Source organism: Pipra filicauda, unplaced genomic scaffold (assembly GCF_003945595.2).
Source record: "Pipra filicauda isolate LSUMZ 115617 unplaced genomic scaffold, ASM394559v2 scaffold98_size3848907_pilon, whole genome shotgun sequence".
Taxonomy (NCBI): domain Eukaryota; kingdom Metazoa; phylum Chordata; class Aves; order Passeriformes; family Pipridae; genus Pipra; species Pipra filicauda.
The window spans coordinates 2,364,279-2,388,005 of NW_024105186.1; the positions used below are offsets into that span (position 1 = coordinate 2,364,279).

At 62.8% G+C, this 23,727-nt stretch overlaps 4 protein-coding genes across 8 annotated transcripts; 2 read left to right on the plus strand and 2 right to left on the minus strand.

Moving 5' to 3' along the window:
- Nucleotides 1–1,337: 1,337 nt before the first annotated feature.
- Nucleotides 1,338–9,840, plus strand: VWA5B2 (von Willebrand factor A domain containing 5B2). 2 transcript variants are annotated; one of them, XM_039378043.1, is made up of 21 exons: nucleotides 1,338–1,548; nucleotides 1,959–2,120; nucleotides 2,438–2,663; nucleotides 2,771–2,925; nucleotides 3,346–3,477; nucleotides 3,590–3,714; nucleotides 3,838–4,014; nucleotides 4,097–4,207; nucleotides 4,323–4,525; nucleotides 4,829–4,943; nucleotides 5,021–5,206; nucleotides 5,308–5,467; nucleotides 5,544–5,833; nucleotides 6,941–7,166; nucleotides 7,252–7,596; nucleotides 7,671–7,808; nucleotides 7,885–8,004; nucleotides 8,248–8,325; nucleotides 8,529–8,598; nucleotides 8,822–8,930; nucleotides 9,184–9,840. In XM_039378043.1, exons 1-21 carry the CDS (start codon nucleotides 1,410–1,412, stop codon nucleotides 9,790–9,792), a joined length of 3,876 nt encoding a protein of 1,291 aa, XP_039233977.1. In that variant the 5' UTR covers nucleotides 1,338–1,409; the 3' UTR covers nucleotides 9,793–9,840. The 2 variants fall into 2 exon arrangements, with proteins under 2 accessions (XP_039233977.1, XP_027606925.1); XM_027751124.2 differs by having other exon boundaries at nucleotides 2,438–2,651.
- Nucleotides 9,841–10,180: 340 nt separating this feature from the next.
- On the minus strand, nucleotides 10,181–13,931 carry ALG3 (ALG3 alpha-1,3- mannosyltransferase). Of its 3 annotated transcripts, none has more exons than XM_039378032.1 (9): nucleotides 13,840–13,931; nucleotides 12,612–12,711; nucleotides 12,376–12,523; nucleotides 12,054–12,214; nucleotides 11,795–11,915; nucleotides 11,314–11,519; nucleotides 11,003–11,079; nucleotides 10,672–10,816; nucleotides 10,181–10,568 (listed from the first exon to the last, which is right to left on the minus strand). In XM_039378032.1, the coding sequence occupies exons 2-9, from the start codon at nucleotides 12,683–12,685 to the stop codon at nucleotides 10,379–10,381; spliced, it is 1,122 nt and encodes a 373-aa protein (XP_039233966.1). In that variant the 5' UTR covers nucleotides 12,686–12,711; nucleotides 13,840–13,931; the 3' UTR covers nucleotides 10,181–10,378. The 3 variants fall into 3 exon arrangements, with proteins under 3 accessions (XP_039233966.1, XP_027606907.2, XP_027606908.2); XM_027751106.2 differs by lacking the exon at nucleotides 13,840–13,931 and adding an exon at nucleotides 13,501–13,745; XM_027751107.2 differs by lacking the exon at nucleotides 13,840–13,931 and adding an exon at nucleotides 12,788–12,866.
- Nucleotides 13,510–19,019, plus strand: EEF1AKMT4 (EEF1A lysine methyltransferase 4). Of its 2 annotated transcripts, none has more exons than XM_027751108.2 (3): nucleotides 13,510–13,942; nucleotides 14,821–15,107; nucleotides 17,538–19,019. In XM_027751108.2, exons 1-3 carry the CDS (start codon nucleotides 13,612–13,614, stop codon nucleotides 17,838–17,840), a joined length of 921 nt encoding a protein of 306 aa, XP_027606909.2. In that variant the 5' UTR covers nucleotides 13,510–13,611; the 3' UTR covers nucleotides 17,841–19,019. The 2 variants fall into 2 exon arrangements, with proteins under 2 accessions (XP_027606909.2, XP_039233967.1); XM_039378033.1 differs by having other exon boundaries at nucleotides 14,989–15,107.
- On the minus strand, nucleotides 18,893–23,056 carry CAMK2N2 (calcium/calmodulin dependent protein kinase II inhibitor 2). The gene is made up of 2 exons (XM_027751109.2): nucleotides 22,827–23,056; nucleotides 18,893–20,221 (listed from the first exon to the last, which is right to left on the minus strand). The coding sequence occupies exons 1-2, from the start codon at nucleotides 22,993–22,995 to the stop codon at nucleotides 20,151–20,153; spliced, it is 240 nt and encodes a 79-aa protein (XP_027606910.1). The 5' UTR covers nucleotides 22,996–23,056; the 3' UTR covers nucleotides 18,893–20,150.
- Between the last annotated feature and the right edge of the window lie 671 nt (nucleotides 23,057–23,727).

Below are 23,727 nucleotides of genomic sequence, written 5' to 3' on the forward strand. Positions count from 1 at the left end.
TGATGCTGGGGAGTGGTTGAGTGGCCAGGATCTACCAGCGTAACCCTGCAGTGCCTGTTGAGCAGGTAAATGTCTCTCCTCCGGCCTAATGGACTGATTTTTCTGGGATGCAGCCACATTGCTAATACACTTCTGTGAGGCTCCCTGCCTTATGCTGGCTGTGGGCTTGGTCCTGATGCTGCCTCCAAGGATGTATCCCTGCTCCGCTTTCAAGGGTGCTCTGTGAGAGGCACTCTGTGACCGCGTGCCGAGAGCACCCCAAGCCTCCCATTACCGATGCTCTTATGAGCTGTTCCCAGGATGAAGGCCACTGGAGTGGGGGCACCAGATGGCTTACTTGTACCTGGCCTTGTCCTTGCCCCGGGCATATTACATGCTGGAGCACCAGCACGTGGTGTTGGGGGGGAACCTTGCTGCTGTTGGGTCACAGGTGCTTGGGGCAGGCAGGGGATACAGAGCAGAAGTCAGACCCATGTCTGCAGCAGACTCCGTGCACACTATGCACAGATCCACACAGCCAGGGCTAAGGCTGATACAAATATTTTACACAAGTATTTGATGGCATAGGGTGGGCTGATGTTAGAGAGTTGCGTTGGCTCCAGACAATTATTTGGGATGTGGCTCCTAGATATTTTCCCCAAGGGGAAGAAAGATGTGGAGTGGGTTGGTGCCCTGGCTGGAAGGCATCCTCAGCTGCCTATTTTCTTCCCAAAGGGTGGGACACCAGACTTATCCATTTCTGGACAAAGCATTACTCTCCCAGAGGCGAGGATCGTCCACTTGCCAGGCTCCACCCTGCAGTGCCTTCCCCACTGTGCTGTTCTTCAGTGCAGCGCTGACCTTGTTGTTAATTATTAAACCCCCAGCAAACACTGCTCGTGTCTTTGTCCTAGTTACACTGTGGGCTTCTCGCCCTTCTGATTTTGGTTGGGGTTTTTTTGTCTTTTTTTTTTTTTTTTAAACAAATTTCCCTGGTAACCTCTGGGGTGAATGGAGATGGGAGCAGCAGATGTTCATCTCCCAGCCACTGAAAGAGATGACCTGGGGAGGTTCTGGAGCTGCTCTGGGGTGGTTGAGAGATGGGCTGGGTGTGGCTGGCTATTATCTAGGAGTCTCTGCTTGTTTGCCAGGGCTTGGGGTTTGCTTGTAACCGCTGCTCATGGGAGTTTTGTTCCCCTCTCTGTGGGCTCCTGTGGCTCCGGTCTTAGCAGAGACCTGGGACCAGGTGTATGTGTTTTGTGGATGCTGAAGAGCAGCATCTCCAGGATGGGGGAGGGCTGGAGACCTGCTCCCTCCTGCAGACTGGGCAGATGGAAATGGCTTGCGCACAGAAGCCCCTTCCAGCAGACCCCATCCCTCAGCACCCAGTCCCTGCCTCCCCTCTGCTCACAGCTGCACGCTGAGGGACCATGCCGGGCCTCTATGCCCTCTCCTCCTGGGAGGCTCTACCCCTGAAGAGCTCCACAGTGAAGGCTTGTGCCAACGGATACACCCTGAGCATCACTGCTCACCTCATGTACACCAACCCCCACGAGGAGCCTGTGGAAGGTAAGAGGGGGCTATCAGGGCTGGCAGAGACCCAGGCTGCCTGCACGGCCTTCTAAAAGCCATGATGCTGAAGAGCATCCTGTCTCCAGCCCACCTGTGTCCCAGCTCCCAAACCTTGCTCAGTTTGGGGAGCAAAGGTGGAGGCCAGTGGAGGTGGGGGTACTGCTACCCACTGTGGGCAAGAGGAGAGTGAGACTGAACAAAAACATTCCAATCGTTGAGAAAGAGCGGGATTTCATCCTCCCTCTGGGTTAGTGAGGCTCTGGGTCCTTCCTGCATGGTGCCTTTGTTCTCGTGCATCTAAATCACCTTGCAAGTCAGAGAGGTTCTCAGCAGGGCTGCCACGGGCTGTTGCGTGCCACGGATACGGCCATGCCGGGATCTGCCTCGGGGCTCTCTCCTACCTGCAGGCATCTTCATCTACCCGCTGGAGGAGTCGGAGGTGGTGGCCAGCTTTGAGGCAGCGGTGGGCAGCCGGCGGGTGACATTCCAGGTCCAGAACCGGCACCGGGCACAGGACTGCTGCGTCCAGTGCAGCCCCAGCCCTGGCCGGCCGTGCCGCTGTGCCAGCGGTAAGTGCTGTGGCATGGGTGATGCTGTTGGGTGTTCCTGGCCAGCAGGCTCAGAATGGGCAGGGTGAAGTATGGGGGGATATGAGGCACTGAGACCCCTGCCAGGCCACCCCAGCACCTTCTGAGGGGTGTCTGGGGCTGGAAATGTCAGCACCTCCTTTCCCCTCCCTCCACCTCTCCTAGGGTTCTGCCCACCGTTGGCATAGCCCACATGCCTGTGCCCTGCTGCCACCTTTGAGAGCAGTCAGGGCCATTAATGCCCTCCTCCACAACCCCGTACGCCTTGCTGACCCCGCCACCATCCCTCCCCTGCCCAGGCCACATTGTCCTGGATGAAGATGCAGAGCGCTCCACCTTCATCATCGGCACCGGCACACTCTGCCCATTGGAGAGCCTGGCTGTCACCCTGAGCACGGCGCAGGAGCTGCCCACGTTGCCGGACGGGGCCCTGCGCCTCCTCCTGCCTCCCATCCTCACGCCCCGTGTCCCCGCTGACCCCGAAAGCGAGCCGGCAAGCTTGTGTGACGACAGGTTGGCCCTATGGTGATTTTCATGACTTCCTCAGTCTCCGCCATCCCTGGGGGGGGAGATGCAAATGCTGGGCAAGCGGGGAGAGAGGGCGGGAGCCATCACCCACTCTCCCCTTGCAGCCCCACCAGCTGTTTCGGTGGGCCAGGTGCCCGGAGCCAGACACCCACCAAGGCACCCGTGGAGAGCATGGATGTCTTTCGGGGACGACCCTACAACCCTTTTCCTTATGAGTTTGCCTTCGAGCTGCTGGTGAAGGGCCCCTGCTTGCTGGCAGGTAGCAAGGGCAGCTTGGGTGGTATCAGGCGGTTGTGTAAAACCTCTTCAAAATGTGTGTGGTGTGCCCTGGTCCTTCCATGCTTCTAAGAGGATGTGAGCCCCTGTCCTCAGGCATCTTCTTGCACTCTCTACAGGTGAAGAAGCCTTTTCCCCCACCCTTGGGTCTGGGACCCCTCAAAGTCACCCTGCCTGTATGTTTGAGCGGCTTTAGGTCAACAGCCTCCTGTGAAACAGGGAGACGTGATGGATAAGGGAGAGGATGGGCAAGGAGGGAATGATGGGGATGTGCTCCTGGCTGTTGGCCCAGTTAATCCCATTAGATCTGGCAGGGAGTAGCCACTGCTGTGGAGTGTGGCAGGTCAGGGGGTTGAGGAGGGGGTATGTGAGGGGCTACCCTGCTGCATTGCTCTCTCCGCAGGGCTGGAGAGCCCATCCCATGCCCTGAGAGCTGACGCGGATCCCTGGGCCAGTTCTGCCACCACCACCTGTGTCACCCTGGCTGAGCCCCACCGCTACGATAGTGACCTGGAGATCATCCTCTACCCTTGTGGTGAGAGGGGACAGTGCCCTTGGCAGGTTTGGGGCATCACCCCAAAACCATCTTGAGTGTCGCCCAGCCCCTTGTGGCACAGGCTGGCTCCAAATTCTCCTGTGCCCCTCAGAGCCCCATCACCCCCACCTGGTGATCGAGGATGGCACCATGACATACCCCGAGTACGAGGCACACATCCGGAGCCGCCGGGATTACGTGCGGATTGCCAGGAAGGACAGCAGTGGCGAGAGACAGGTGACATTGCTGGCCCAGCAGGAAGGAGGAGGAGGAAGGGGGGGAGGTACTGGAATGTGGGTGAGGAAGACCCTGCAATGGTCCAGGTGGTGTGAGAAAGCTCCTGACCTGCCTGGCTTGCAGGTGGCTTTTGTGCAGAGGCGTTTCCACAAAGACATCTTCCCCAACCCTGTGCTGATGCTGAACTTCTGCCCGGCGGTGGAGACCATCCCTGGGGACCTGCAGAGTGTCACCCGTGAGATCCTCTTCCTCATCGACTGCAGCAGCTCCATGAGCAGCCCAGACCTTGAAAAGGTCAAGGTGAGGCACGGCCATGGGTCCAGGGATGCTCCCTGGGTGGCTGGTCCTTAGCAACACTCCCTGGTCCCCAATGTCACCCCAGGAGGCTTTGCTGGTGGCTCTGAAGAGCCTCCCATCAGGGACACTGCTCAACATTGCCAGCTTTGGTGCTGATGTCAAGCCGCTCTTCCCCTCCAGTCGCCTCTGCAGCAACGTGAGTGCTCCAGGCAAAGCCCCCCACCAGCTTGTCTCTGTCCCTGTCCCAGCTCCCTGGGGTGGGGGCTGCTGAGTTGTGGGACTGCTGTGAGGCTGGCTCTCCGTGCTGACAGGAGACCCTGCGCCGTGCCTGTGAGCACCTTGGTGGGCTGCGGGCAGACCCCGGCAGCACCAACCTGCTGGCAGCCCTGGGCTGGGCGCTGGCACAGCCCCTCCACCATGGATACCCCCGCCAGCTCTTCCTCTTCACTGGCACAGCGGTGGGCAATGCAGGCAGGATCCTCCGGCTGGTGCGCAGACAGGCCAGCACTGTCAGGTATGGCACTGGCACTGTGGCAGGTCACGGTGTTCTCCATGTCCCCTGTGCTGTTCCCACTGATTTCTCCTTATGCAGCCCAAAGTCTCACCTCCACCAGCCCCGAGGGTGTGCTTCACCCATCACATCTCTCAAACCCACTGGCTCAGCTCTCCCTGCAGGTGGCAGAGCCCAGCATGCAGCCAGGGTGGCACTCTGGCTACCAGACATTCCTTTCCAGCCCTGCTGCTGAGCTCACCACTGGGCTTGCCAGTCCCTGGCACCAGCCCGGCCATGGCTTCCCATTACTCGGCTCTCCTGCAGGTGCTTCAGCTTTGGCATGGGCCCCCGGGTGTGCCAGCCACTGCTGAAGGGCATGGCCAGAGTGAGCCGGGGCCGTGCTGAGTTCCTGAGCCCGGCCGAGAGGCTGCAGCCCAAGGTAACGCCCGGGCAGGGGCAATAGGGGGCACTGGGGGGCACTGCCATGTCTGACACTGTGTCCTGTCCCCACCCCAGCTGATCAAGTCCCTGAAGAAGGCGATCGAGCCGGCTGTCAGCGACATCACCATCGACTGGTACGTCCCCGACAGCATGGAGGCTCTGCTCTCCCCCACTGAGCTCCCGGCCCTCTACCCCGGCGACTGCCTCGTCAGCTACTGCGTCCTCTACAGCATCGCCCGCTTTGGCAACAGGCACCATCCGGTACGGCTGGCACCACCCTGGCACCTGGAGGATGGCATGCTCCCGGTGCTGCTGGCTTCTCCCCAGGCAGGGGGCTGATGGTGGTGCCTTCTTTCCCTTAGGGCCAGGAAGGGGCATGCCAGGGCTCCCGGGGCTCGGCCTTTCCCTCCCAGGAGGAGGTGCCCAGTCCTGGGGAGAGCCGCCAGCCACCCCAGAGCAACCCAGGATCTGGGGATGCCTCCCTGGAGCTTTTTGCTGGGAGTACAGAGGTGTCGGAGCGGAGTGAGTGGGGGCCAGGGCCAGGGCGGGGGGCACACATGGGAGTTATGAGCTGACAGGGTGTCTGCTCATTGGGCAGGTATGGATCCCGTATCAGGGGGAGACATCTGGAAGCGGATTTACCAACCCTCCTACATCCAGGAGCAGTATGTCCTGACACACTGCTCTGTCAGCACTGACCACAGCCGGGGGCTGCTCTCCCGCAGCTCCACCAGCAGCGAGTCCACCGGCTCTCGGGATGTAGCCCCCGAGGGAGGCTCCTCGGCCCCTGGTGCGGATGTCACCTCCCAGCAGGGCCAGAAGAGCCTGTCCCTCTGTGAATCCTCCACCAAATCTGCCCCACTGCCCTCTGCCCTGGCTGGCACCAAGGTAAGGATGCCAGTGGAGTGCAGGGACTCACAGGTGTGGGGGTTGTTCCTGATTTAGCTGGGGTCTTGCTGCCCTGCTGTGCCCAGGCACATGGCTGCTGGGCTGGGAACCAGAGTGCTATAGCCTGGATTTTAAGCAAGGATCAACCATGGGTGCCATGAGGAGGTTCTTTGGGTGGTTTTCACTGCTGGAATGGGACAACTGGGGACCAAGCAGCTGATTCCCCAGTGTCCCTGGCCAGTAGTCAGCTGGGTGTCTAACAGACCCCTGAGCCAACTCAGTGCCTCCTTGATGCTGCAGAAACCAAGTGAAAATAGCTGGGCCAGCATCAGGTAACAAATCTGTTGAGAGGAGGGGCCGGCTGGCTGAGCTCCTGCCTGGCTCCTTCAGCTCTCAGTAAATGCTGCCAGATGCTTCATTAATGGTGGGCCACATTCCTGCTGCTTCATACCTGGGTTTAAAACCCAGCTGGGTCCCTGGGATGGGGAGAGGCAGTTGCCGGGGTGATGACGGCCCTGAGGGCGGGCGAGGCCAGCTGTCCCCCAGCCCCAGGACATGCTCCTTCCTGTGGCACGGGTTAGGTAACCTGCTCCTGTCGCACAGCAGCACAGCTGGTGACCTTTGCTGCTGAAATGTCAAGCGTAAGTGATTTCCCTGCAGCGTAAATGATCCTCCCCGGCTCCCTGCTGCCTGGGCAAGAGGTGGCTTGGATGCCACTGCCCTGGCGTGGCTTTTAGGGGAAGCATCTCAGTGTGGGGACATGACTCTGCACTGGGGACTGCATCCCAGTGCAACATCACCCGGCCTGAGCATCCTGGCTAACCCCGCTTCCTGCACACACACAAATCCCTGGCAACTCCAGCGTCAGCCTGAGTCAGTCCCCAGGGATGTTTGCAAACTCCTGTCTGGGTGCTTCCCACATGTAGGGAGCCAGGCAAGCATCCTGGGAGGCTGCTGGTGCCAGCCTGCAGAGTGGTGGGGCTGGCAACAGCCAGTGGCTCCAGCCAGCAGCCAGAGGGGTGCAGATGCTATCTCATGGCTCAGTGCAATCTGGGCTTTGTGCCAGCACCTTTGCCAGGCTTGACAACAGCCTTGTCCCCACCGCAGGTGACAGTGGCCCTGAGCACGGAGGAGCTGGCGCGACAGAAGAAGGTGCTGGCACGTGCCGCCCTGGCTGGACGCAGCTTTTCCACACCACACGGAGAGCTGGACACCCACCAGCTGTGCCGGGCCCTGGAGAAGGTGTCGCAGAAGAGGAACCAGTCCCTGGAGGGGCAGCTGGATGAGCTGGGACCCCAGGCACGGCAAACACAGCCCAATGCAGTAGAGTCAAGTGTGTGCTGCCTCTGGGGACAAGGGTGGTAGGGAGAGAGTCGGGTACTCCTGCCTTGCTGATCCCACACCTTGCCATTGCCCAGATAACCTCCTCTCACCCACACCCCTGGACTGGGACATGCTGGTGGAGCCCTCCTACCTCTTCAGCACCTCACCAGTGCCTGAGCCGAGGCAGCCCAGCCTGGGTGATGCCAGCCTGCCCCTGCGCTGCCAGGTGGTGATCCACGGACTACGAGCTGGCAAGCCTGTGTCCTGGGAAGTGACAGCCTCACTGGAGTCACTGCTGCAGCCCCGAGAGGGGCTGGGCAGGGAGGACCCACTGCGCCGGGGGGGCAAGGCCTGGGACAAGCCAGTGCACTGCTTGGCAGCGCGCTCCGTCATCCGGGACAATGAGAGCGCGGCACAGCGGGAAGCTGAGCTGGAGCAGGGTGGGTGCCAGTGCGTGTCCCCCCTCTGTGCAGCCCCAGCATTTCCCTCTCCCTAAACATCTTGCTCTGGCTAGGTTTCGCCCGCCGGTTTCGCCTGAAAGCTGTGCAAACCAGCAAAGCCTGCAACGTGCCTTCCCTCTACACCCGCCTGGTGCCTGTGGACGGTGCCACACAGGCAGCCCTGCCTGCAGCCCCTGAGGTGTGGGGCACAGGTACAGACAAGGGTCTGGCAGGATGGGGAGGGGGCAGTGAAGGGACAGAGGATTGAGGTGGCATCATCCCTTGCAGCTGGCTCAGCCAACCGGACACGAGCTGCTGCAGCAGGGAGCTGGCACCACCGCAGCTCTTCAGCGGGGCAGGGCCAGCAGCAGGATGCAGAAGAGCAGGATGAGGCCCCTGGCACTGCAGGTACCAACTCAGACCTTTATTTAGTTTATGCTTCCCAGGGACCTGCACAGGGGTCCCTGGGGATCCTCAGCTGGTGGTTGCATGGGGCTGGTCCTCCCTGGAGTGCTGTGGAGCCTGGAAAGAGGCATCTGCCCCACACTGGGGAGAGAGACATGGGGGAACAGCATAGCAGTCCCTGGCAGCAGCTGTGAGTGATGAGGCTCCCTGGAGCCCAGGGCCCCTCAGGACTTTGCTCTTTTGCAGAGCGAGATGAGACCCCCAGGACTCCAGCCAGCATCTCCTCCCCCACCTACGGCTGGGAAAAGCGAAACTGCTCAAACGGTGTGTCCAGGCTGGAGGGGACCGAGGGCTGGATGAGGGGGGGACACAGGGGGCAATCTGACATCCTGCTGCTGGCAGCTGAGAGCTGGTGCATCCACTGTGCTGTCACCGCCCTGGGCACATGGGCTGAGCCACCCTCCCAGGTGGTGGGGAGTGGGACACACCTCCACGTTCTCCCTGTGCTCAGCTCTTCCCCCTTGCAGGGCCTCCATCCAGCCCCTCCACCACCTCCATGGGCTCCCAGAAATCCACAGAGAGCATCGCTGGCTCCAGGTGACACTGTGGGATGGGGGGGATGCAAGGGACCAAAAATGGCATGTTGTGGGGAGAGGGGAACGGTACCACTTTTTGAGTGCTGCTGGTCCAATGTCCTCTGCCAGCTCCTGCAGCATAAGTGGGGGGTTTGGTGCTCCAGCCCCTTCCCTGCAGCAGGCTGGAGTCCAGCTGCCCTTTTGGAATTTTCCCCCACCCTGTTACCTTGCCTGTTGCCCCACAGGTTTAGCCTGAGCAGGCGCAGGGGTCCCAGCCTGGTGCTGCGCCCACAGTGCCTCAGCCCGGAAAGCGAGCGCTCCAGCAACCATGCGATCCATGACTACCTCCCACTGGTAAGGACCCCATCCCTGTCCCCATCCCAGTCCTCATCCCCATCCCACCGGGGGCACCTTCCCTGCTGGGTGCCAGCAAAGCTGCCCAGGTTACACCCAGCAGCACCAACAGCAGAAGATGCAAACCTGGTAGGTGCCTGCTCAGCCTTGCTGCATCCTTGAATGTCTCTGAGGATCTTGGCTGGCATTTTGGGGGGCACTAGATTGTCCCTGTGCCCCAGGACACTCCTGCAGCCCTGCCTCCCCCTTGCAGGTGCAGCTTCAACAAGCCAGGGGGCCATTCCAGCTCACCGAGAGCTTCTCCGAAGTGGTGCAGATCCCTCTGGACCGCCTGCGCCGGGCCTCCCCCTACGCCTCCCACCGTGCCAGCCTCAGCCCCGTGTCCCCAAGGGCCAGGAGTAGCCCCGAGGCAGGGCCTGCTGGCGAGGAGGGCGAGGAGCTCACCACAGACCCTCAGCCCAGCTCGCCCCCATCCCGGAGTACTTGCTCCGAGGTGCCCAGCGCAGCCGTGTGGGCACAGGCGGACAGTGGGCACGGCTCTGAGTCCGACACCTGCCCCCACTCAGCTGCCCCCTCCGAGGCTGGTGTGAGCTGTCAGGACATGGGGCTGGAGGACCTGGAGAGTGCCAGCTGGGCCACAGCAGTGGCCTTGGCATGGCTGGAGCACCGCTGTGCTGGATTCTTTGAGGAGTGGGAGCTGGTGGCGGCCAAGGCGGACGCGTGGCTGCAGGCACAGCAGCTGCCCGAGGGGGTGGACGTGGGCTGCCTCAAAGGGGCAGCCAGGCACTTGTTCCTGCTGCTGCGTCACTGGGACGAGAACATCAAGCTGAACATGCTGTGCTACAACCCCAACAACGTCTGACAGCCGCCCGAGGGGCCAATAAAGACACCTGGCTCCAAGCCACCTGCACTGGCGTCTCTCTTGTGGACAGCGAGTAGTTGGCTCTATTCAGGCCACACCAGGGCTCACCAGAATCCTGGGGGGGGGGTCACCACCTTCCCAGCCATCTACCATGGGAGGGAGCAGACAGGGGAACAGGAAAAGTCCTGGAGGGGTCCCTGGGCTCCATCAAGGCAATTCATACCTTGAGGCAAAGCTATTCTGCAGATCCTCTGTTTTAACCCCACCCCAGAGGCTGCTTGCCTGCCCTGGGCACCCCTCTCCCTGGGCTGCAGAGGGAGTGCCCATGGCCCCAGCAGCTGTTCTGCCTTCCCCTAGGTGTTCTGACACTGTCACAGCACAAGGACACTGGGGAAGGGCACATAAAAGCCCCCTTTATTGTGGAAGTCCTGCCTTTTGGGGGTCCCCACACCACACCCCTTTGCACAGTTCAAGGGCTTGTGGCTCTCCTGGGATGGCTGTGAGCAGCCTGAGAGCTGGGTGGGGAAAGAGCAGGCAGAATTGGCAGTCCCAGAGGCCAGTTCCCACTGTCTGGCCTTCCACAATCTCACTGGGCTTTCTTGGATGTGGCTGTGCGTTTCCTGCTCGGTGTGGGGGTGTGTGACACTGGCACGGGGGCCGTGCCATACCAGAGTTGGAGCAGGATGAGTCCATGGCAGATGTGGAGGGAGAGGGAGCTGCAGACTGTGGAGGGATAGGTGTTCCAGCAGAGCTCGATCACACCCAGGAGCAGCACCCTGCAGCAGAAAAAGCTAGGGGTCTGCATGGGGGACACATATGAGCCCCCCTTGCTCCCAGACCCCCAGCAGCTGGGTGCTCCCCCTCTCTGGCAGCACATACTTGGGCATGTGGGCGAGCTTGGTGGTTGGGGTGCACCAGAGTAAGTAGGGCAGTGTGTGGAAATACCAGACGTAAAACTGGTAGTGCAGGGAGCGGCTGCAGCAGATACCCAGGAAGTTGGAGGAGAAGAGGATGAAGACAATCTGTGCACAGCCATTAAGGAGGCAAACATGGGAGGATAGAGGTGTGATCCCACAACAGTTCCCCAGCCATCCAGCACAGCTCCTTCCTCCAGGACAGGCTGGTCCTGGCAGCACTGCAGGACCTGGAGCATGACCAAGGTCCTCCCTGCCTTCTCCCTGCCCTTGCTGCCCACCCTGTCAAAGGATATCATTGACCGTCAAGGGAGGGGATGGGGGTTTTCTTTTGGCAGGGTCCTTCAGCAAAGTCAGGATGCTCTCTTTGGAACTGAGGGAGAAGCACAAACATCAATCTCAGCTGCTGAAAGTCTCTTCCACCCCAACCCTCCCCTGTAAGCCACGATGCCTGGGCAGCATGGTCCCCAAAACAGAAGAGTAACACCCCCCCATTCCCACCTGCAACTCCAGACTGGAGCATTGTGGGGGCAGGTGAAACAGGGATCTGTATCCTGTATTATGGGGGCTGGCAGAGACCAGCACCCAAGGGAACCCCAGGTCTCACCTGTGCCACCGGTGCAGTGCAAAGAGCCCCAGGCCAGCCAGGTGAGCCAGGAGCAGTGCGGCATGGAAAGCCCGATTCTGGAAAACCTCTTCTGGGAGGAAGCGCCAGTTCACTGTCCATTTGAACTGAAACTGGCGGCCCAGGTCGAAGGAGCGGGTCAGGTACCCTATAGGGTTCACCAGGAGGAAGGGCAGCCCCAGAACCACCTGCCAGGGACACACCAGCACCATGGCAGCAGCCGTATGCCAGGTCTGTCACCCTGTCACCTCCTCAGTGCCATGTGGGGCGACAGGGACACTCAGCCAAAGATGAAAGCCCCATGAATTAGATTATTTATCAACCCCCAGCTTGCTGTGTGGGGCCACCACAGGTGCTGATGCCACTGTACTCAACCATGGCTCTCCAGCCCGGTAGGATGCTGTGACACAGGCAGGCAGCCCACTATTCCTTGCTCCTGCAGCCACTGCAAGCAGGGACCCACCTGGAGCAGGGCACAGATGCAGAGCTTGGGGATACAGCCCAGGAGACCGAAGCGCTGCAGGAGGAGGAAGAGGAGTCCAGGTGCGAAGAGCAGGATGTTCATCTTCACAGACACAGCCAGGCTGAGTGGGAAGCTGTGTTACCACTGCAGACCCCACATGGGAGCCTGGGCAGCCCCCGAGCCCAGCGCAGCCTCCTCCCCAGGGCCCAGCTGGCTCAGGCCCCCAGCACGCCATGGAGAGCAGCCCCCAGCCCCTCACCTGAAGAGGAGGCAGCCCCAGGACCAGTGCTCCTCCAGGAAGAGGTTGATGGCGAGGAAGAGGATGGCCATGGCCACGGGGTCATTGAAGAGCCGCAGCACAAAGATGGAGTGGATGCGGTACGAGGCACAGCACATGAAGAAGAAAACGTATGGGGGTACCTTGCAGAGGGCAGAGACACACAAGGGTCAGCAGCCTGTCACCGAGCCCCTATGTCTGAGCCCCTCCAAACCTGAGACCCCTGCCCGTGTTGCTGGGGTGAAGACTCAGCAGTGCAGGGCAGGCTCTGAGGTGGCTGGCACAGGCCCTGGCCCCAGGGTACCTTGTTGGTTCGGCAGTAGATGCGGAAGACAAGGAGGAGGTTAAGCAGGTAGAGGGCAGCGAAGAGATACTGTGCCAGGCGGATGTTGGAGCCGCGGCCCGTAGCATGGTACAGGCCCAGGAAGATGTAAACGAAGCCAGCGGGGTAACTGTGGGGAGACAGGAGTGAGGGGCCGGGCCCTGCGGCCCCTCCTGGGAGCCGCCGGTCACAGGGAGCTGGGTGTCCCTGTCACTCACACCAGCGGCCCTGTGTCACCCTTCAGCTGGGTGTAGTCCAGGGTCCCGTTGGCGAAACCCTCCACCTCCTGCATGTAGGCCTTCCAGTCGATCTCAGTGTCTGTGGGGATGGGGGGGGGTTCAGGTGGGGCAAGAGGGGCCAAGGAGCACTGCAGAGGGTGTGGGGGCTCACCTACCTCCCGACCCGCCAGCCTGGCCCTGTGCCTCCATGCCATGCTGCCAGCCCAGGCTCTGCCCCCCTGGCCCCAGCCCCATCCAGGGCCGCAAGCTGACCCCTGTGTGTGTTGCTGGACTCCCAGCCCAACCCTGCATCCCTCCCATCCCATCCAGAGCCCCCAGCCCACCCCTGTGTGTGTTGCTGGGCCCATCCAGGACCCCCAACCCAACCCTGCATCCTCCTCTGTCCCCTCCAGGACACCCATCCCATCCCATCCCATCCCATCCCACCCCGTCCCATCCCACCCCGTCCCATCCCATCCCATCCCATCCCATCCCATCCCATCCCATCCCATCCCTCCATCCTCCTCCCATCCCTTCTAAAGCCCCCGGCCCCATACAGGCCCTCCATCCTGCCCCTGTGGCCACCCCAGCACCGTTCAGGACCCGCAATCCACCTCTGCATCCCCCCCCGTCCCACCCAGGAGCCCCAGCCCGCCCCCGCCCCCCTGCCGGGGGATGCTGTCCCCCGCCAGGGCCGGAGCGGCCCTGTCCCCCCGCCCGCGGGATCCCCGCCCCCCGCGCTGCCCCAGGGCCAGCCCCCCCTCGCCGCCCCCGTCGGGCCGAGCTGTCACTGTCACTGTCCCCGCACCGCCCCGCGCTGTCCCGGACCGGCCCCGCCACCCCCGCGGGGGCAGCGCCACGCCGGGCTGGGCCGGGCCGCGGCACTCACAGGGCACCCTGCGGATGACCCAGAGGTTGACACCGCCCTCGGCCAGGCAGAGGCAGGCGGCCACCAGCGGGGTGTAGCGGGGCTCCAGCAGCGCCGCCCGCCGCTCCCTCCATGCCCGCCGCAGCGCCGCGGCCCCCCGACCTGCCGCCATGCCGCTCCCTGTTTCCGCCCGGAGCGCTCAGCGCGGCGCACCCGGCGCGGGCCGGAAGCCGCACGTGGGGGCGCGGGTGGCACGTGGCGCCCGGTGCTCCCGCCCCGCTCCCGGGCATGGAGCGGCGGCGGCGCGCGCCCGCCGCCAACCCCCGGTACGGCCGGCGCCGCTTCTGGGACGCTCTGTACCAGCGGGAGGGCGCCGAGACCCGCGAGTGGCTGGGGGGGCTCTCCCGCTTCCTCCCGCAGCTGGAGCCCGAGCTGCGCCCCGGTGACCGTATCCTCGTGCTCGGTACGTGCCCCATGCCCGGCGTGCCCGGTGGAGGGCGGGCAGAGCGCGGGGTCCCGCCGGTCGATGCGCTGGCGCTGGCCGCCAGGGGGCGGTGCGTCACCGAGCCGGTAGCGGGAGCTGCGTCCGGCCCGGCCCGGCGGGGCCGGGGGTGCGGGCGGGCGGCAGGGCGGGTATAACCGCCCCGTAATCCCACCTGCGGGCTGATCCGCTGCCGGGCCGACGGGATTAGGCGGGTGTAATCACCGATCCTGTTAGCGGATCAGCCGCTGCCAGCTGTGCTTAATAGCTCCCAAATCCGCGCCCCCCCGGGATCCCCCCAGTCACCCCGTGGAGCGGCCGAGCCTCGGCGGAGCGGCTCTGAGAGGAGGGTATGGGAAGGGGCCTCTCCCAGTGTTCTGCTGGACAGGGTGCTGTTCCCTGAGACAGCAGTTCCTCCATCCCTCTGTCCGTCCGTCCCGGTTAAACCCCCCCTCCGAAGCTGCACGCTCCCCTACTTTCCCACTTGGGAATTTCTCGGCAGCTTCTTAGAGGACACAGCCGACTCCTGCCCTCTAGCACTACTGGGGGGAGGACTGGGGATACCCCCTGCCCCCTCCCTGCCTCCAGCCTCTCCATGTATCCCACCTCGAGGTGTGGGGATCCAGTGTGTGAGGCTGCCCTGGGACAGGAGCCCAAAGCACCCATCTTAAGGGACGAGGGTTATTAATAAATATCCCAGCACTCACTAACTGGCATCAAAGCAATGACCTGCCCCTCTCCAGCAGCCCCAGCCCACCCACACCCTTCCCTGGGTCCAGAGGAATAGAGTTGGGGTGCCAGCCCCCCCCCCCCCCCACCATGGGCATCCCGAGCCCCGTGGTGAGCTATGCCCCACACAGGCTGTGGCAACAGCGCCCTGAGCCACGACCTGCACGAGCTGGGCTACACCGACGTCACCAGCATTGACTTCTCCCCCGCCTGCATCGCTGCCATGCGCGCCCGCTGTGCCCGCTGCTGCCCCGGCCTGCGCTGGGCTGTCATGGACATCCGCGCCCTCGCCTTCCCAGATGCCTCCTTCGACGTGGTGCTGGAGAAGGGCACTCTCGACGTGCTCGTGGTGGAGGAAACCGACCCCTGGGATGTCTCTCCCCAGGCAGCTGCCTCGATGCGCCGGGTGCTGGCGGAGGTACGGGCTGGGGGGAGCTGAGCAGAGGGGCAGAGGGTGGACCCCCACCCCTCTTTGGGGTGGGGGAAGGTGCAGAGTGCCTGCTCACATCCCTACTTCCCTGTGGGTGCCCCAGCCAGTGGTTCTGCCCTGCCATTTGGTGCTGCCCCCTCAGCTATGCTGCAGGGGGACACCTGGGGGGCTACCAGCACCCCTGGGGGTGGGAGACCCCCACTCTCATCCCCCAGCACCTCCTCTGCAGGGAGGTGGATGGAGCAGGTTGTGTCCCTGGGTCCTGTTGAGGGACTGGATAGCCCCTGTCTTTATTTGCACCCTAAGTATGAAGAGTTGGCAGGAAAAATGAGCCCCATCCAAGTGTGGGTGGCAGCAGGGGACCTGGGGGAACATGCCGAGGTGGCCCTGCCTGCCCAGGGCAAGGTGATGCCTGCCCAGGGCAAGGTGACGACTGTGGGGCTGTGACAAGCTCTCACCCCGCCCCAGCTTCGATCTCCTTAGCCGGGGTCCCCATCATCTGGTCTGGGGTTGCCATGGCAACTCCAGTCAGCATCGACAGGGCCATGGTGTTGCCACGGGGACAGGCGATGCCTCGGGGCTCCTGTTAATTGGCGGTGGTGGAGACAGGGACCGGATTGAACCTGCCCTGGCACGGGGGTGCAGGTCCTGACAACCTCCCCTCCCCTGCGGGAGGAACTGCCAGGATAATTAATTGCTGTGCCTGCCTGGCACCCTGGGGTGCAGACACGGGGTGCTGGGAGGGTGCTCATGGCTGTTGACACCCCCTCATCCTCTCTTGCCCCACTGAGCCTGGGAGGGAGTGGGACCCCCAGCAGGGCAACAGGGCTGTGCTCATCATCCGTGCCCTGCACTCCCTGCCAGCTCTGCTGCCTGTCCTTGTCATTTTGCCAAATGGCAGGGATTTAATTTTCCCTTTTTTTTTCCCCTTTTTAATCCCCTGCTCAATCCCTGCCCTCCCCCAGCATTGCTGGGTACCAGCCTCCACCCGCGGCCGGTCCCTGCTGTCCTCATCCCCAGGGGGATTCGCTGGGTGTTCCCACTTGCTTGCTGCTTTGGAGGTCCCTTCAGAGGGGTCTGGCCAGGGCATCTCCCCTCCCGCCCCCATCCCGTTTCTTGTGGGAGGTTCACAGCATCTGTCTTGCTCTTGCTCTCCCTGGGGAGGGGACATAAGAACCTGAAAATCCACCCTGCCTGTGGGGAGTCCCCAGGGATACCCCATCCCGGCAATCCGGGGGCAGCAAGTGTGGCGGGCACCGGAGCGGGGAGCAGCCCCCGCAGCCCCCTTTCCCACCCCCAGGCTCTGGCTGGCGGATGGAAAGGTTTCCTGTTCCCGTCTCTAAGCAACGGCCGTTATTGCTCTATTAACGAGGGATGGGATGCGGACATGCGGGATGCCTTGCTCGGCTCCAGCCGGAGATCCCTGTCTACCCCCAGCCCCGGGGACCCCTCCCTGCTCATCGGTTGGGAAGCTCTGGGGTCTTCCCAGGGCAGATTTTCAGGCACTTCCCAGGAGGGATGCTGAGCTGGGTGCCCGGGGAGGGATGCAGGGACCTGCCTTCCCCTTTTCCTGGTCAAAACCACTAAGGTTTAGTACAAAATCCACTAATGCAGCAGGGGAGGACACACAGGCTGCCTGTCCCCTCTGTTCCTGGCCCCAGCCAGTGCTGAGCTGTGGAGCTTCCCAGCAGGATTAAACCAGAGCTTGGGAAACCCCCCACTTGGCCCCCAGCCCTCTCCCTGCAGCGGTGACTCTCTGCCCTTGCTGGGGGGGCCTGGGGGTGTCCCCGCCTGGGGCAGGGTGGCCAGGGGGGGACCTGGCCACCCGCCCGCCTAGGGCAGTGCCTTTGCATGCAAAGCACGCAGGCGCTGGCCGTGAAAGCCTTTTGACATTGGATAAAGCCAAGCAAGAAAATTGATGTTCTTTTCCATCCTGTTAGCGGGGCTTAATTCCAGCAGGGAGAAAATGGTGATTAAAAGGGTTGAATCCTTTCCCATCAAACACCCCTTGCCCTCCCCCATTAGATTCTGGGTATTGGCAGGGGGTGGTACTGGGTGCCACAGAAAGTGGTGGGTGGGATGGGCATCCCATGCTGTGCTGAGGGGCCCCTGTGCCCAGGAGGGCAAAGCTTTTCCCCATGACAGGGTTGGGTTTCCATGCTGTCTTCTGTGGGTGGGGGTGAAGAGTTTTGGGGTGTGTTCCTTATTACCACCAAGCTGTGGGTGATCTGGGGGAAGGTCAGAACTGGGGGTGTGTCTCTTGGAGGGTCAAGGTTAAGATAGTGGATTTTGGGGTGCAATGGGAGAGTTTTGGGGGGGGATCTTTAGCAGATGGTGCTGGGGATCCCTGGTAATGGAGCCAAAGGGGTAAACCTCACTGTGTCCCCACACCCCATCCTGGGGGTTCTCTTGCTGCAGGTGAGCCGGGTGCTGCGCCCAGGGGGCTGTTTCCTCTCCATCACCTTCGCCCAGCCCCACTTCCGCAAGCCCCACTATGCCCAGGAGGCCTTTGGCTGGTCCCTGCGCCACACTGCCTGTGGGGACGGGGACGCCGGCGCCTTCCACTACTTCCTCTACATCATGCGCAAGGGGCAGCCTCTGGACCCCCGTGATGTGGCCTTGGGGCGCCGGCTGCACCAGCCCCTCCCGCCCCCTGTCCTGCCGCCGCCCCCTGCCCCCCCGGACGACGACGAGGACTACCTCCTTGCCATCCAGCTGTGACCCAGGGGGGATTCTCCGAGCTTTCCCCACCCAACAAAGCCTTAAGCTGCTCCATCTTCACGGGCAGGGGATGGGGAAGCAGTGTATCCCCCCAAAAAAGCTGCCCAGTGAGTGAGTAATGGGGGGATACTTGGCCTCCTCCCAGGGGGCAACGGGATGCTCCAGTGATGCTGTGCTCCCTCCCTGGCCTTTCCTTGCCTGGCTGGAGAGCAGCCAGGACTCCGGGCTTTGCGGCCGGTAATGAAACCAAATCGGGTTTAATTCCACCCATCCATCTTGCGGGGAGTGGCTCCCTACCCCCCCGTCTCTTCCCCTTGGCACAGGCAGCTGGGCTAAGGGCAGAATGAGGATGCTGGCACTGGGTGCAGGGGACAGGATGGGGGGTACCCACTGCTCCAGCCCCCCACCCCATCGTGCACCAGGACCCCTGCCCCAGCCTCCTTGGCTATGGGGGTATGCAAGGACACCGTGTCCTTGTCACCCCCAGCCAGGTGGTGGGGGGTCCAGGCTGGGATGTGCCAGCATGGGGCAGGGAGCACCACAGGGCAGGCAGGGTGGCACATCTGCCCCTGTACCCCTCCATCCCCACTCTTTGGCTGTGGTGACAACCCCGGTGTGCTGCACACGCCTGGCCCACATCTGCCAGTGCCTTGGGGCCAGCAGTGCAGTGACAGGCATGTGCCAGGGCTGGTGACAGGCGTGCCACCGCGTGCTGGCAGGGCTGGCTGCACACGGGTACCGGCATGGCAGGTGTAGGTGCTACCGGGGTGTCACCAGGGGCTCTCTGGCTACCAGCGCTCCCTGAGGGGGGCACAGAGGGGACCCCTCCTCGGCAGGGCAGTGGTGACAGACCACAGAGGCGCAAGCTGCTGGGCTGCTGTTTCTGCAGAAAGGTGTAAGTGCCTCGGCTGGTGGCTCCCCCCGCACCAGGAAACAGCAAAGCGCTCTGGGGTCAACACCCCACCACTCCCACCGTGGCACCCCACCCCGCAGGCACCCCGAAAACCAGCTGGCAACACAGAGGGACAAAAAGGAGCAGGAAGCTGCCGGCCTCACCTCAGTACATGAATGTATTTTATTCATCGCATTTTGTTCACCAGTACAGTGAAAAATGGCATTTAAATTTACAATGGATCGTTTGTAGAACATCATGACACAAGTATCTTTTTTTTTCTTTTTTTTTTTTTTTTTTTTTTTTTTGAGTTTTTTTTCTCAGTTTTTTTGTTTGGTAATTTTTTGTTGTGTGGTTTGGTTTTTTTTTTTTTGCGTCGTTGTCTCCATAAATGCCACTCGTAGGTTATTGAAAAAGATGATGAGTTTCTCATGCACATCAGAACCCCCCGAGAAGCTTCTTAAAAAATAAAATTAAATTAAAGTACAAAATTAAAAACAACGACTCAGGACAGTCCCTGCCCTCCCCACTTCCCCCCAGGCCCCACCACCCTCAAGCAAGGGGCAGTGCTGGGACTCCCTGGCACCTGCAGCCAGCCCCGGTGGGCTCTGCCCTGGTGCTGCCTGGAGGGGACTGCAGCAGCTGGTGGTGCTGCCAAACCCTCTGGTGGCTCCTGCTGCTGGCAGGGGGTCAAGCTAGGGGTCCCTGCTCCCCTCCCTGCTCCTTTGGCTTTCCTCGTGCTCCCTCCATCACTCTGGCCCCCCATCTATTTCTTGCCCTCGGTTTTTTCTTCTTTTTTTGTCTTTTTTTTTCTTATGGAAAAAAATATGAACCTTTTTTTGTTGTTTGTTTTGTTTGTTTTTGTTTGTTTTCCTGATGCGGTTACTTCGACATCTCAACGTCAGCAGATCGTTTTTAACAAAGATTCGGATATAAAAATACAAATATGAGGAGTTTCTGTTTAAAAAGAAGCGTGCCGGAGTGGTGGGGCTGACCCTCGGCCCCCGGGCCGGCCGCCCGGGCCACCAAGCTCATGCAAAAAACGATGGAGCAAAAAATGTCTCTGGACAGCAGCGCTCCCCCCGTGCTCGTGGGGCTGGGTCGCCCCGGGATTCGGGGACCCTCCGCCAAGGAGGATGGGGGGGATGTGCCGAGGAGCAGGGGGCTGGACCCCTTCCCCGGGGAGGGGGGTCCTCGCCCAGGGTGGGGGGCTCGGTGGGTTGTCCCAGCCCCGGGGGGAGGCGGAGGGGTAAAGTGCATGGCTCGGGGGGGGGTGGTGGTGGCTGCAGGGCCCCCCCCCGGGCCGGGGAGGGGGGCAGCGGGCATGGCCTCCCCCTCCTCATCGGCGGTCCAGCCAGCATGCGGGGCGGCGGGCTGGAGCGGGGCTCGGCCGGCGGGTCCTGGCGGCGGGTCCCGGCTTACACCCCCGGCGGCGACTTCTCCGTCATGCCCTTGAGCACCTCGTCTATCCGGTCATCCTCGATCACCACTGCGGGGACAGGCGGGGGGCGCGTGGGCGAGGGGACGAGTCAGCCTCTGCTCTCCCCCCCCCCCCCCCCCCGGCTCCATGTGTGCCCCCCAGATGCTGGGAAGTGGGGCAAAGGGGGTTCAGGTGGGTGCAATGAGGGTGAAGGAGAGGGGATCACCCTCCCCCCACCCGGCTTGGTTAGGGGCAGCATCCCTCCCTGCAGCCAGCCGGCTGCCTCTGGATGGGTGGTTAGGGAAGTGGGGGGGCAGGAATAGACCAGGAAGGACCCCCCCCTCCTCTCTGCGGCAGGCGCTGATGAGAGCAACAGGACTGGAATGGGTAATGACCCAGCGGGGGGGGCACTGCCTGCTCGGCGGGGGTGGCAGCCAGACCCCCGTCAGCATCACCCGCTGCACAGGACACCCACCCCCACCACCGGCATCACAGGTGGGGGAGCCGGACAGCCCCCCCACCAGTACGGCGGGCTGCACGGACCCCCACCATCAGCATCACCATGGGAGGCTGAACAGCCCCCCCCATCATTGCCACCTTCCAGAGAGCCCCCTCTCGGCATCACCCACTGGGCACCCCCCTTCCCCCGCATCAGCATCACCGGTGGGAGGCTGGACAGACCCCCATCAGCATCACCATCAGGGGGCTACACGCGCGCGCACACACACACACACACACACACACACACACACACACACACTCACACACTCTCCGACATGACGGGCTCGGCAGGTGCCTCCCATCACCATCACCCTGGGGGGTGGAGGACAGACCCCCCCCTTACCCCAACATCACTACCGGTCCGTAACCCCTCATCACCACCCTGGGGGGAGATTGACCAGACCCCCCCCACCTGTCACCAGCATCACTGGGGGAGCATCCAGACCACGGAGGGAGAACCATCCCCCCCCTCCATCCCTGGAGGGGACTGCTAGACCCAGCCTCCACCACCGCAAAGGGGGGCAGTGGAGCAGCCAGTGGCTCTCCCCTCTGCGGGGCTGGGGTGTATTTGTGCTGGGGCGGGGGGGCTCTTCCCCCCCCCCTTGCCTCTGCAGCTCAAGGAGGGGTGTTTGCCTATGGAGGTCCCCCAAGCAGGCAGGATGGGGGGCTGCAGGAAAAGTGGGGGCCATTCTTGAGGGTCCACAAAGCATCAGGGAGGATCAACAGTGACAGATCAGGGTGCACGGGGAGGGGGGGCATTTATTTGTGTCCTGATGGAAGCAAGGGAGATACTGATGGGGGTCTCCGCAGCAGGCAGTAAAGTGGGGAGGGCAGGACACGGGTTCATGGAGTCCCGGGGGGACAGTAAAGCGGGGGGGGTGTGGGGGTGAGTGTTTGTTGATCAGCATTACCGGAGACTGTTGATGGGGTCTCTGCGGCAGGCAGGCAGAAATGTGGAGGGAGAGAGGTTTAGGGGGCCAGGGGGGCTGTTCCTGCTGATGATGGGGGGAGAGCAGGGGCTTGTTTATAGGGAATGAGAGGGGGGCAGTCCCAGGGGTACTGAGGAGAAGTTCCGGGGGGTCCCGGGGGCACTGGGGGGGCAGCCCCAGGGATGACTGGGGACAGTCCCAGGGGCAGCTCCAGGGATGCTGCAGGGTAATCCCGGGGGGAGTACCGAGACGGGGGGGGGAGGTTGTGGGGCAGCGCTGGGGGGGACAGTGCTGGTGTCTGGAGCAGGGGGTGGGGGGGCCTGTGGTTTTGGGGCAGTGCCTGCCATCAATCGCAGAGCTGGGGGGTCTCAGGGTTGCCGGGGGGCAGTGCTAGAGTTGATGTAGGGCAGAGATGGAGATTCTGGGGATGTGGGGGGCAGTGCTGGGGATACTGGGGAAGCAGTGTTGGGGATGCTGTGGGGCAGTGCCAGGGGTGGCAGGGGACAGCGCTGGGGATGCAAGGCAGAGCTGGGAGTTGCAGGGATGCTGTGGGGCAGTTCCGGGGATGTAAGAGCCGGCATCGGGGTACCGGAGATGCCGTGGGGCAGTGCTGGAGATGTTGCAGGGCAGAGACTGGGGATGCCGTGGGGAAGAACCAGGGCAGAATCGGGGGTCCTGGGGATGTTGTGGGACAATGTCGAGGGGTGCCAGGGATGTATTGCCCAGTGCCGGGAACGCTTGGGATGCAAGGGCAGAATCGCGGATCCTGGGGGTGCTGTGGGGCAGCGCTGGGGATGCAAGGGCCAGTGCCGGGGGGCAGCGCCGGGTGTGCTGGGGCAGAGCCAGAGATGCTGCAGGGCAGAGCCGGGGATTCCAAGGCAGAGCCGGGGATCCAAGGACAGATCCGGGGATGCCGTGGGGCAGCGTCGGGGATGCAGGAGGCAGCGCCGGGGATGCCGGGGATGCTGCAGAGCAGATGCAGGGGTCCCGGGGATGCCATAGGGCAGCGCCGGAGATGCAAGAGTCAGCACCAGGGATGAAAGGACAGATCCGGGGGGCTCGGGGATACCGTGGGGGAGCGCCGGGGAGGCAGGAGGCAGCGCCGGGGATGCCAGGGATGCTGCAGGGCAAATCCGGGGGTCCCAGGACAAAGCCGGGGATGCTGCAGGGCAAATCCGGGGTCCCGGGGATGCCGTGGGGCTGAGGCGGGGGTCGGGAGGGCAGAGGCGGGGGTCGGGCGGTACCTCTTTTGGCGCGGCCGATCTGTCCCAGCTTGGGGGGCCGCTTGCCCTGATTGCCCGCGAAGAAGGCGTTGGTGTCCTGCAGGCGGCAGCTGAAGGGCAGCTCCCCCGCCTCGGGCTCGGCGCCGTAGCGGCCCACCTTGTCCTCGCCGTAGGGAAGCACCTGCGACATGGCGGGGCCGAGCGGGCCGAGCCGCGCCGCGCCGAGCCGGGAGCCGGTCTGCGGCGGCGGCGGCGGCGGCGGGGAGGAAACCCGGGCGGAAGGATGAAGTCATGCATCCGGGGGGAGCGGGGACCCCCCCGGCGGGGGGCGGCTCCGGAGCGCCGCGGCCCGGCCCGGCCCGGCCAGGACAGAGTCGAGGGACCCCCTCGGTCGGTGCCCGATGCCCGCCCGGTTGGGATGGGGACCCTCCCAGCCCGCCTTCCCAGCCCCTGCCCCGGCCCCAGCGCAGGGTGGTCCCCCGGGCACAGCCCGGCTGAGGCGGTCGACCTGACTCAGGCATGCCCTCAACCACGGGGTGCTCCTGTGGAGAGGGGAGCCCTTGGCACGGGCGGGTGCCCCCGGGTCAAGCAGCTGAGGACCACCAGATACAGCTGGCGCATAAAGGTGATGCCAAAAAGATCCCCTAACGCCCTTCTCCAATCCACCAGCTCTCCGCAGCCCAGAAGGCTCAATCCCTCAGAATCCCACCCCAGGTCTCCCCAGCCAGGCTGTCCCCAGCCCATTACTTGTGTCTCTTGGCCTACTCCCGTCCAGGCACCCTCTCCTGCAGGCTCCCTGTGTTGGAGTCCCCCTTTGGAGCCACACCGGTCCTGCCTCAACCCCTACCAGTCCCCTTAACTCCCTACATGTGAGTCTCTGCACATGTGTGTGCACGTTTGTTCACATCTTCCCGTTATATGC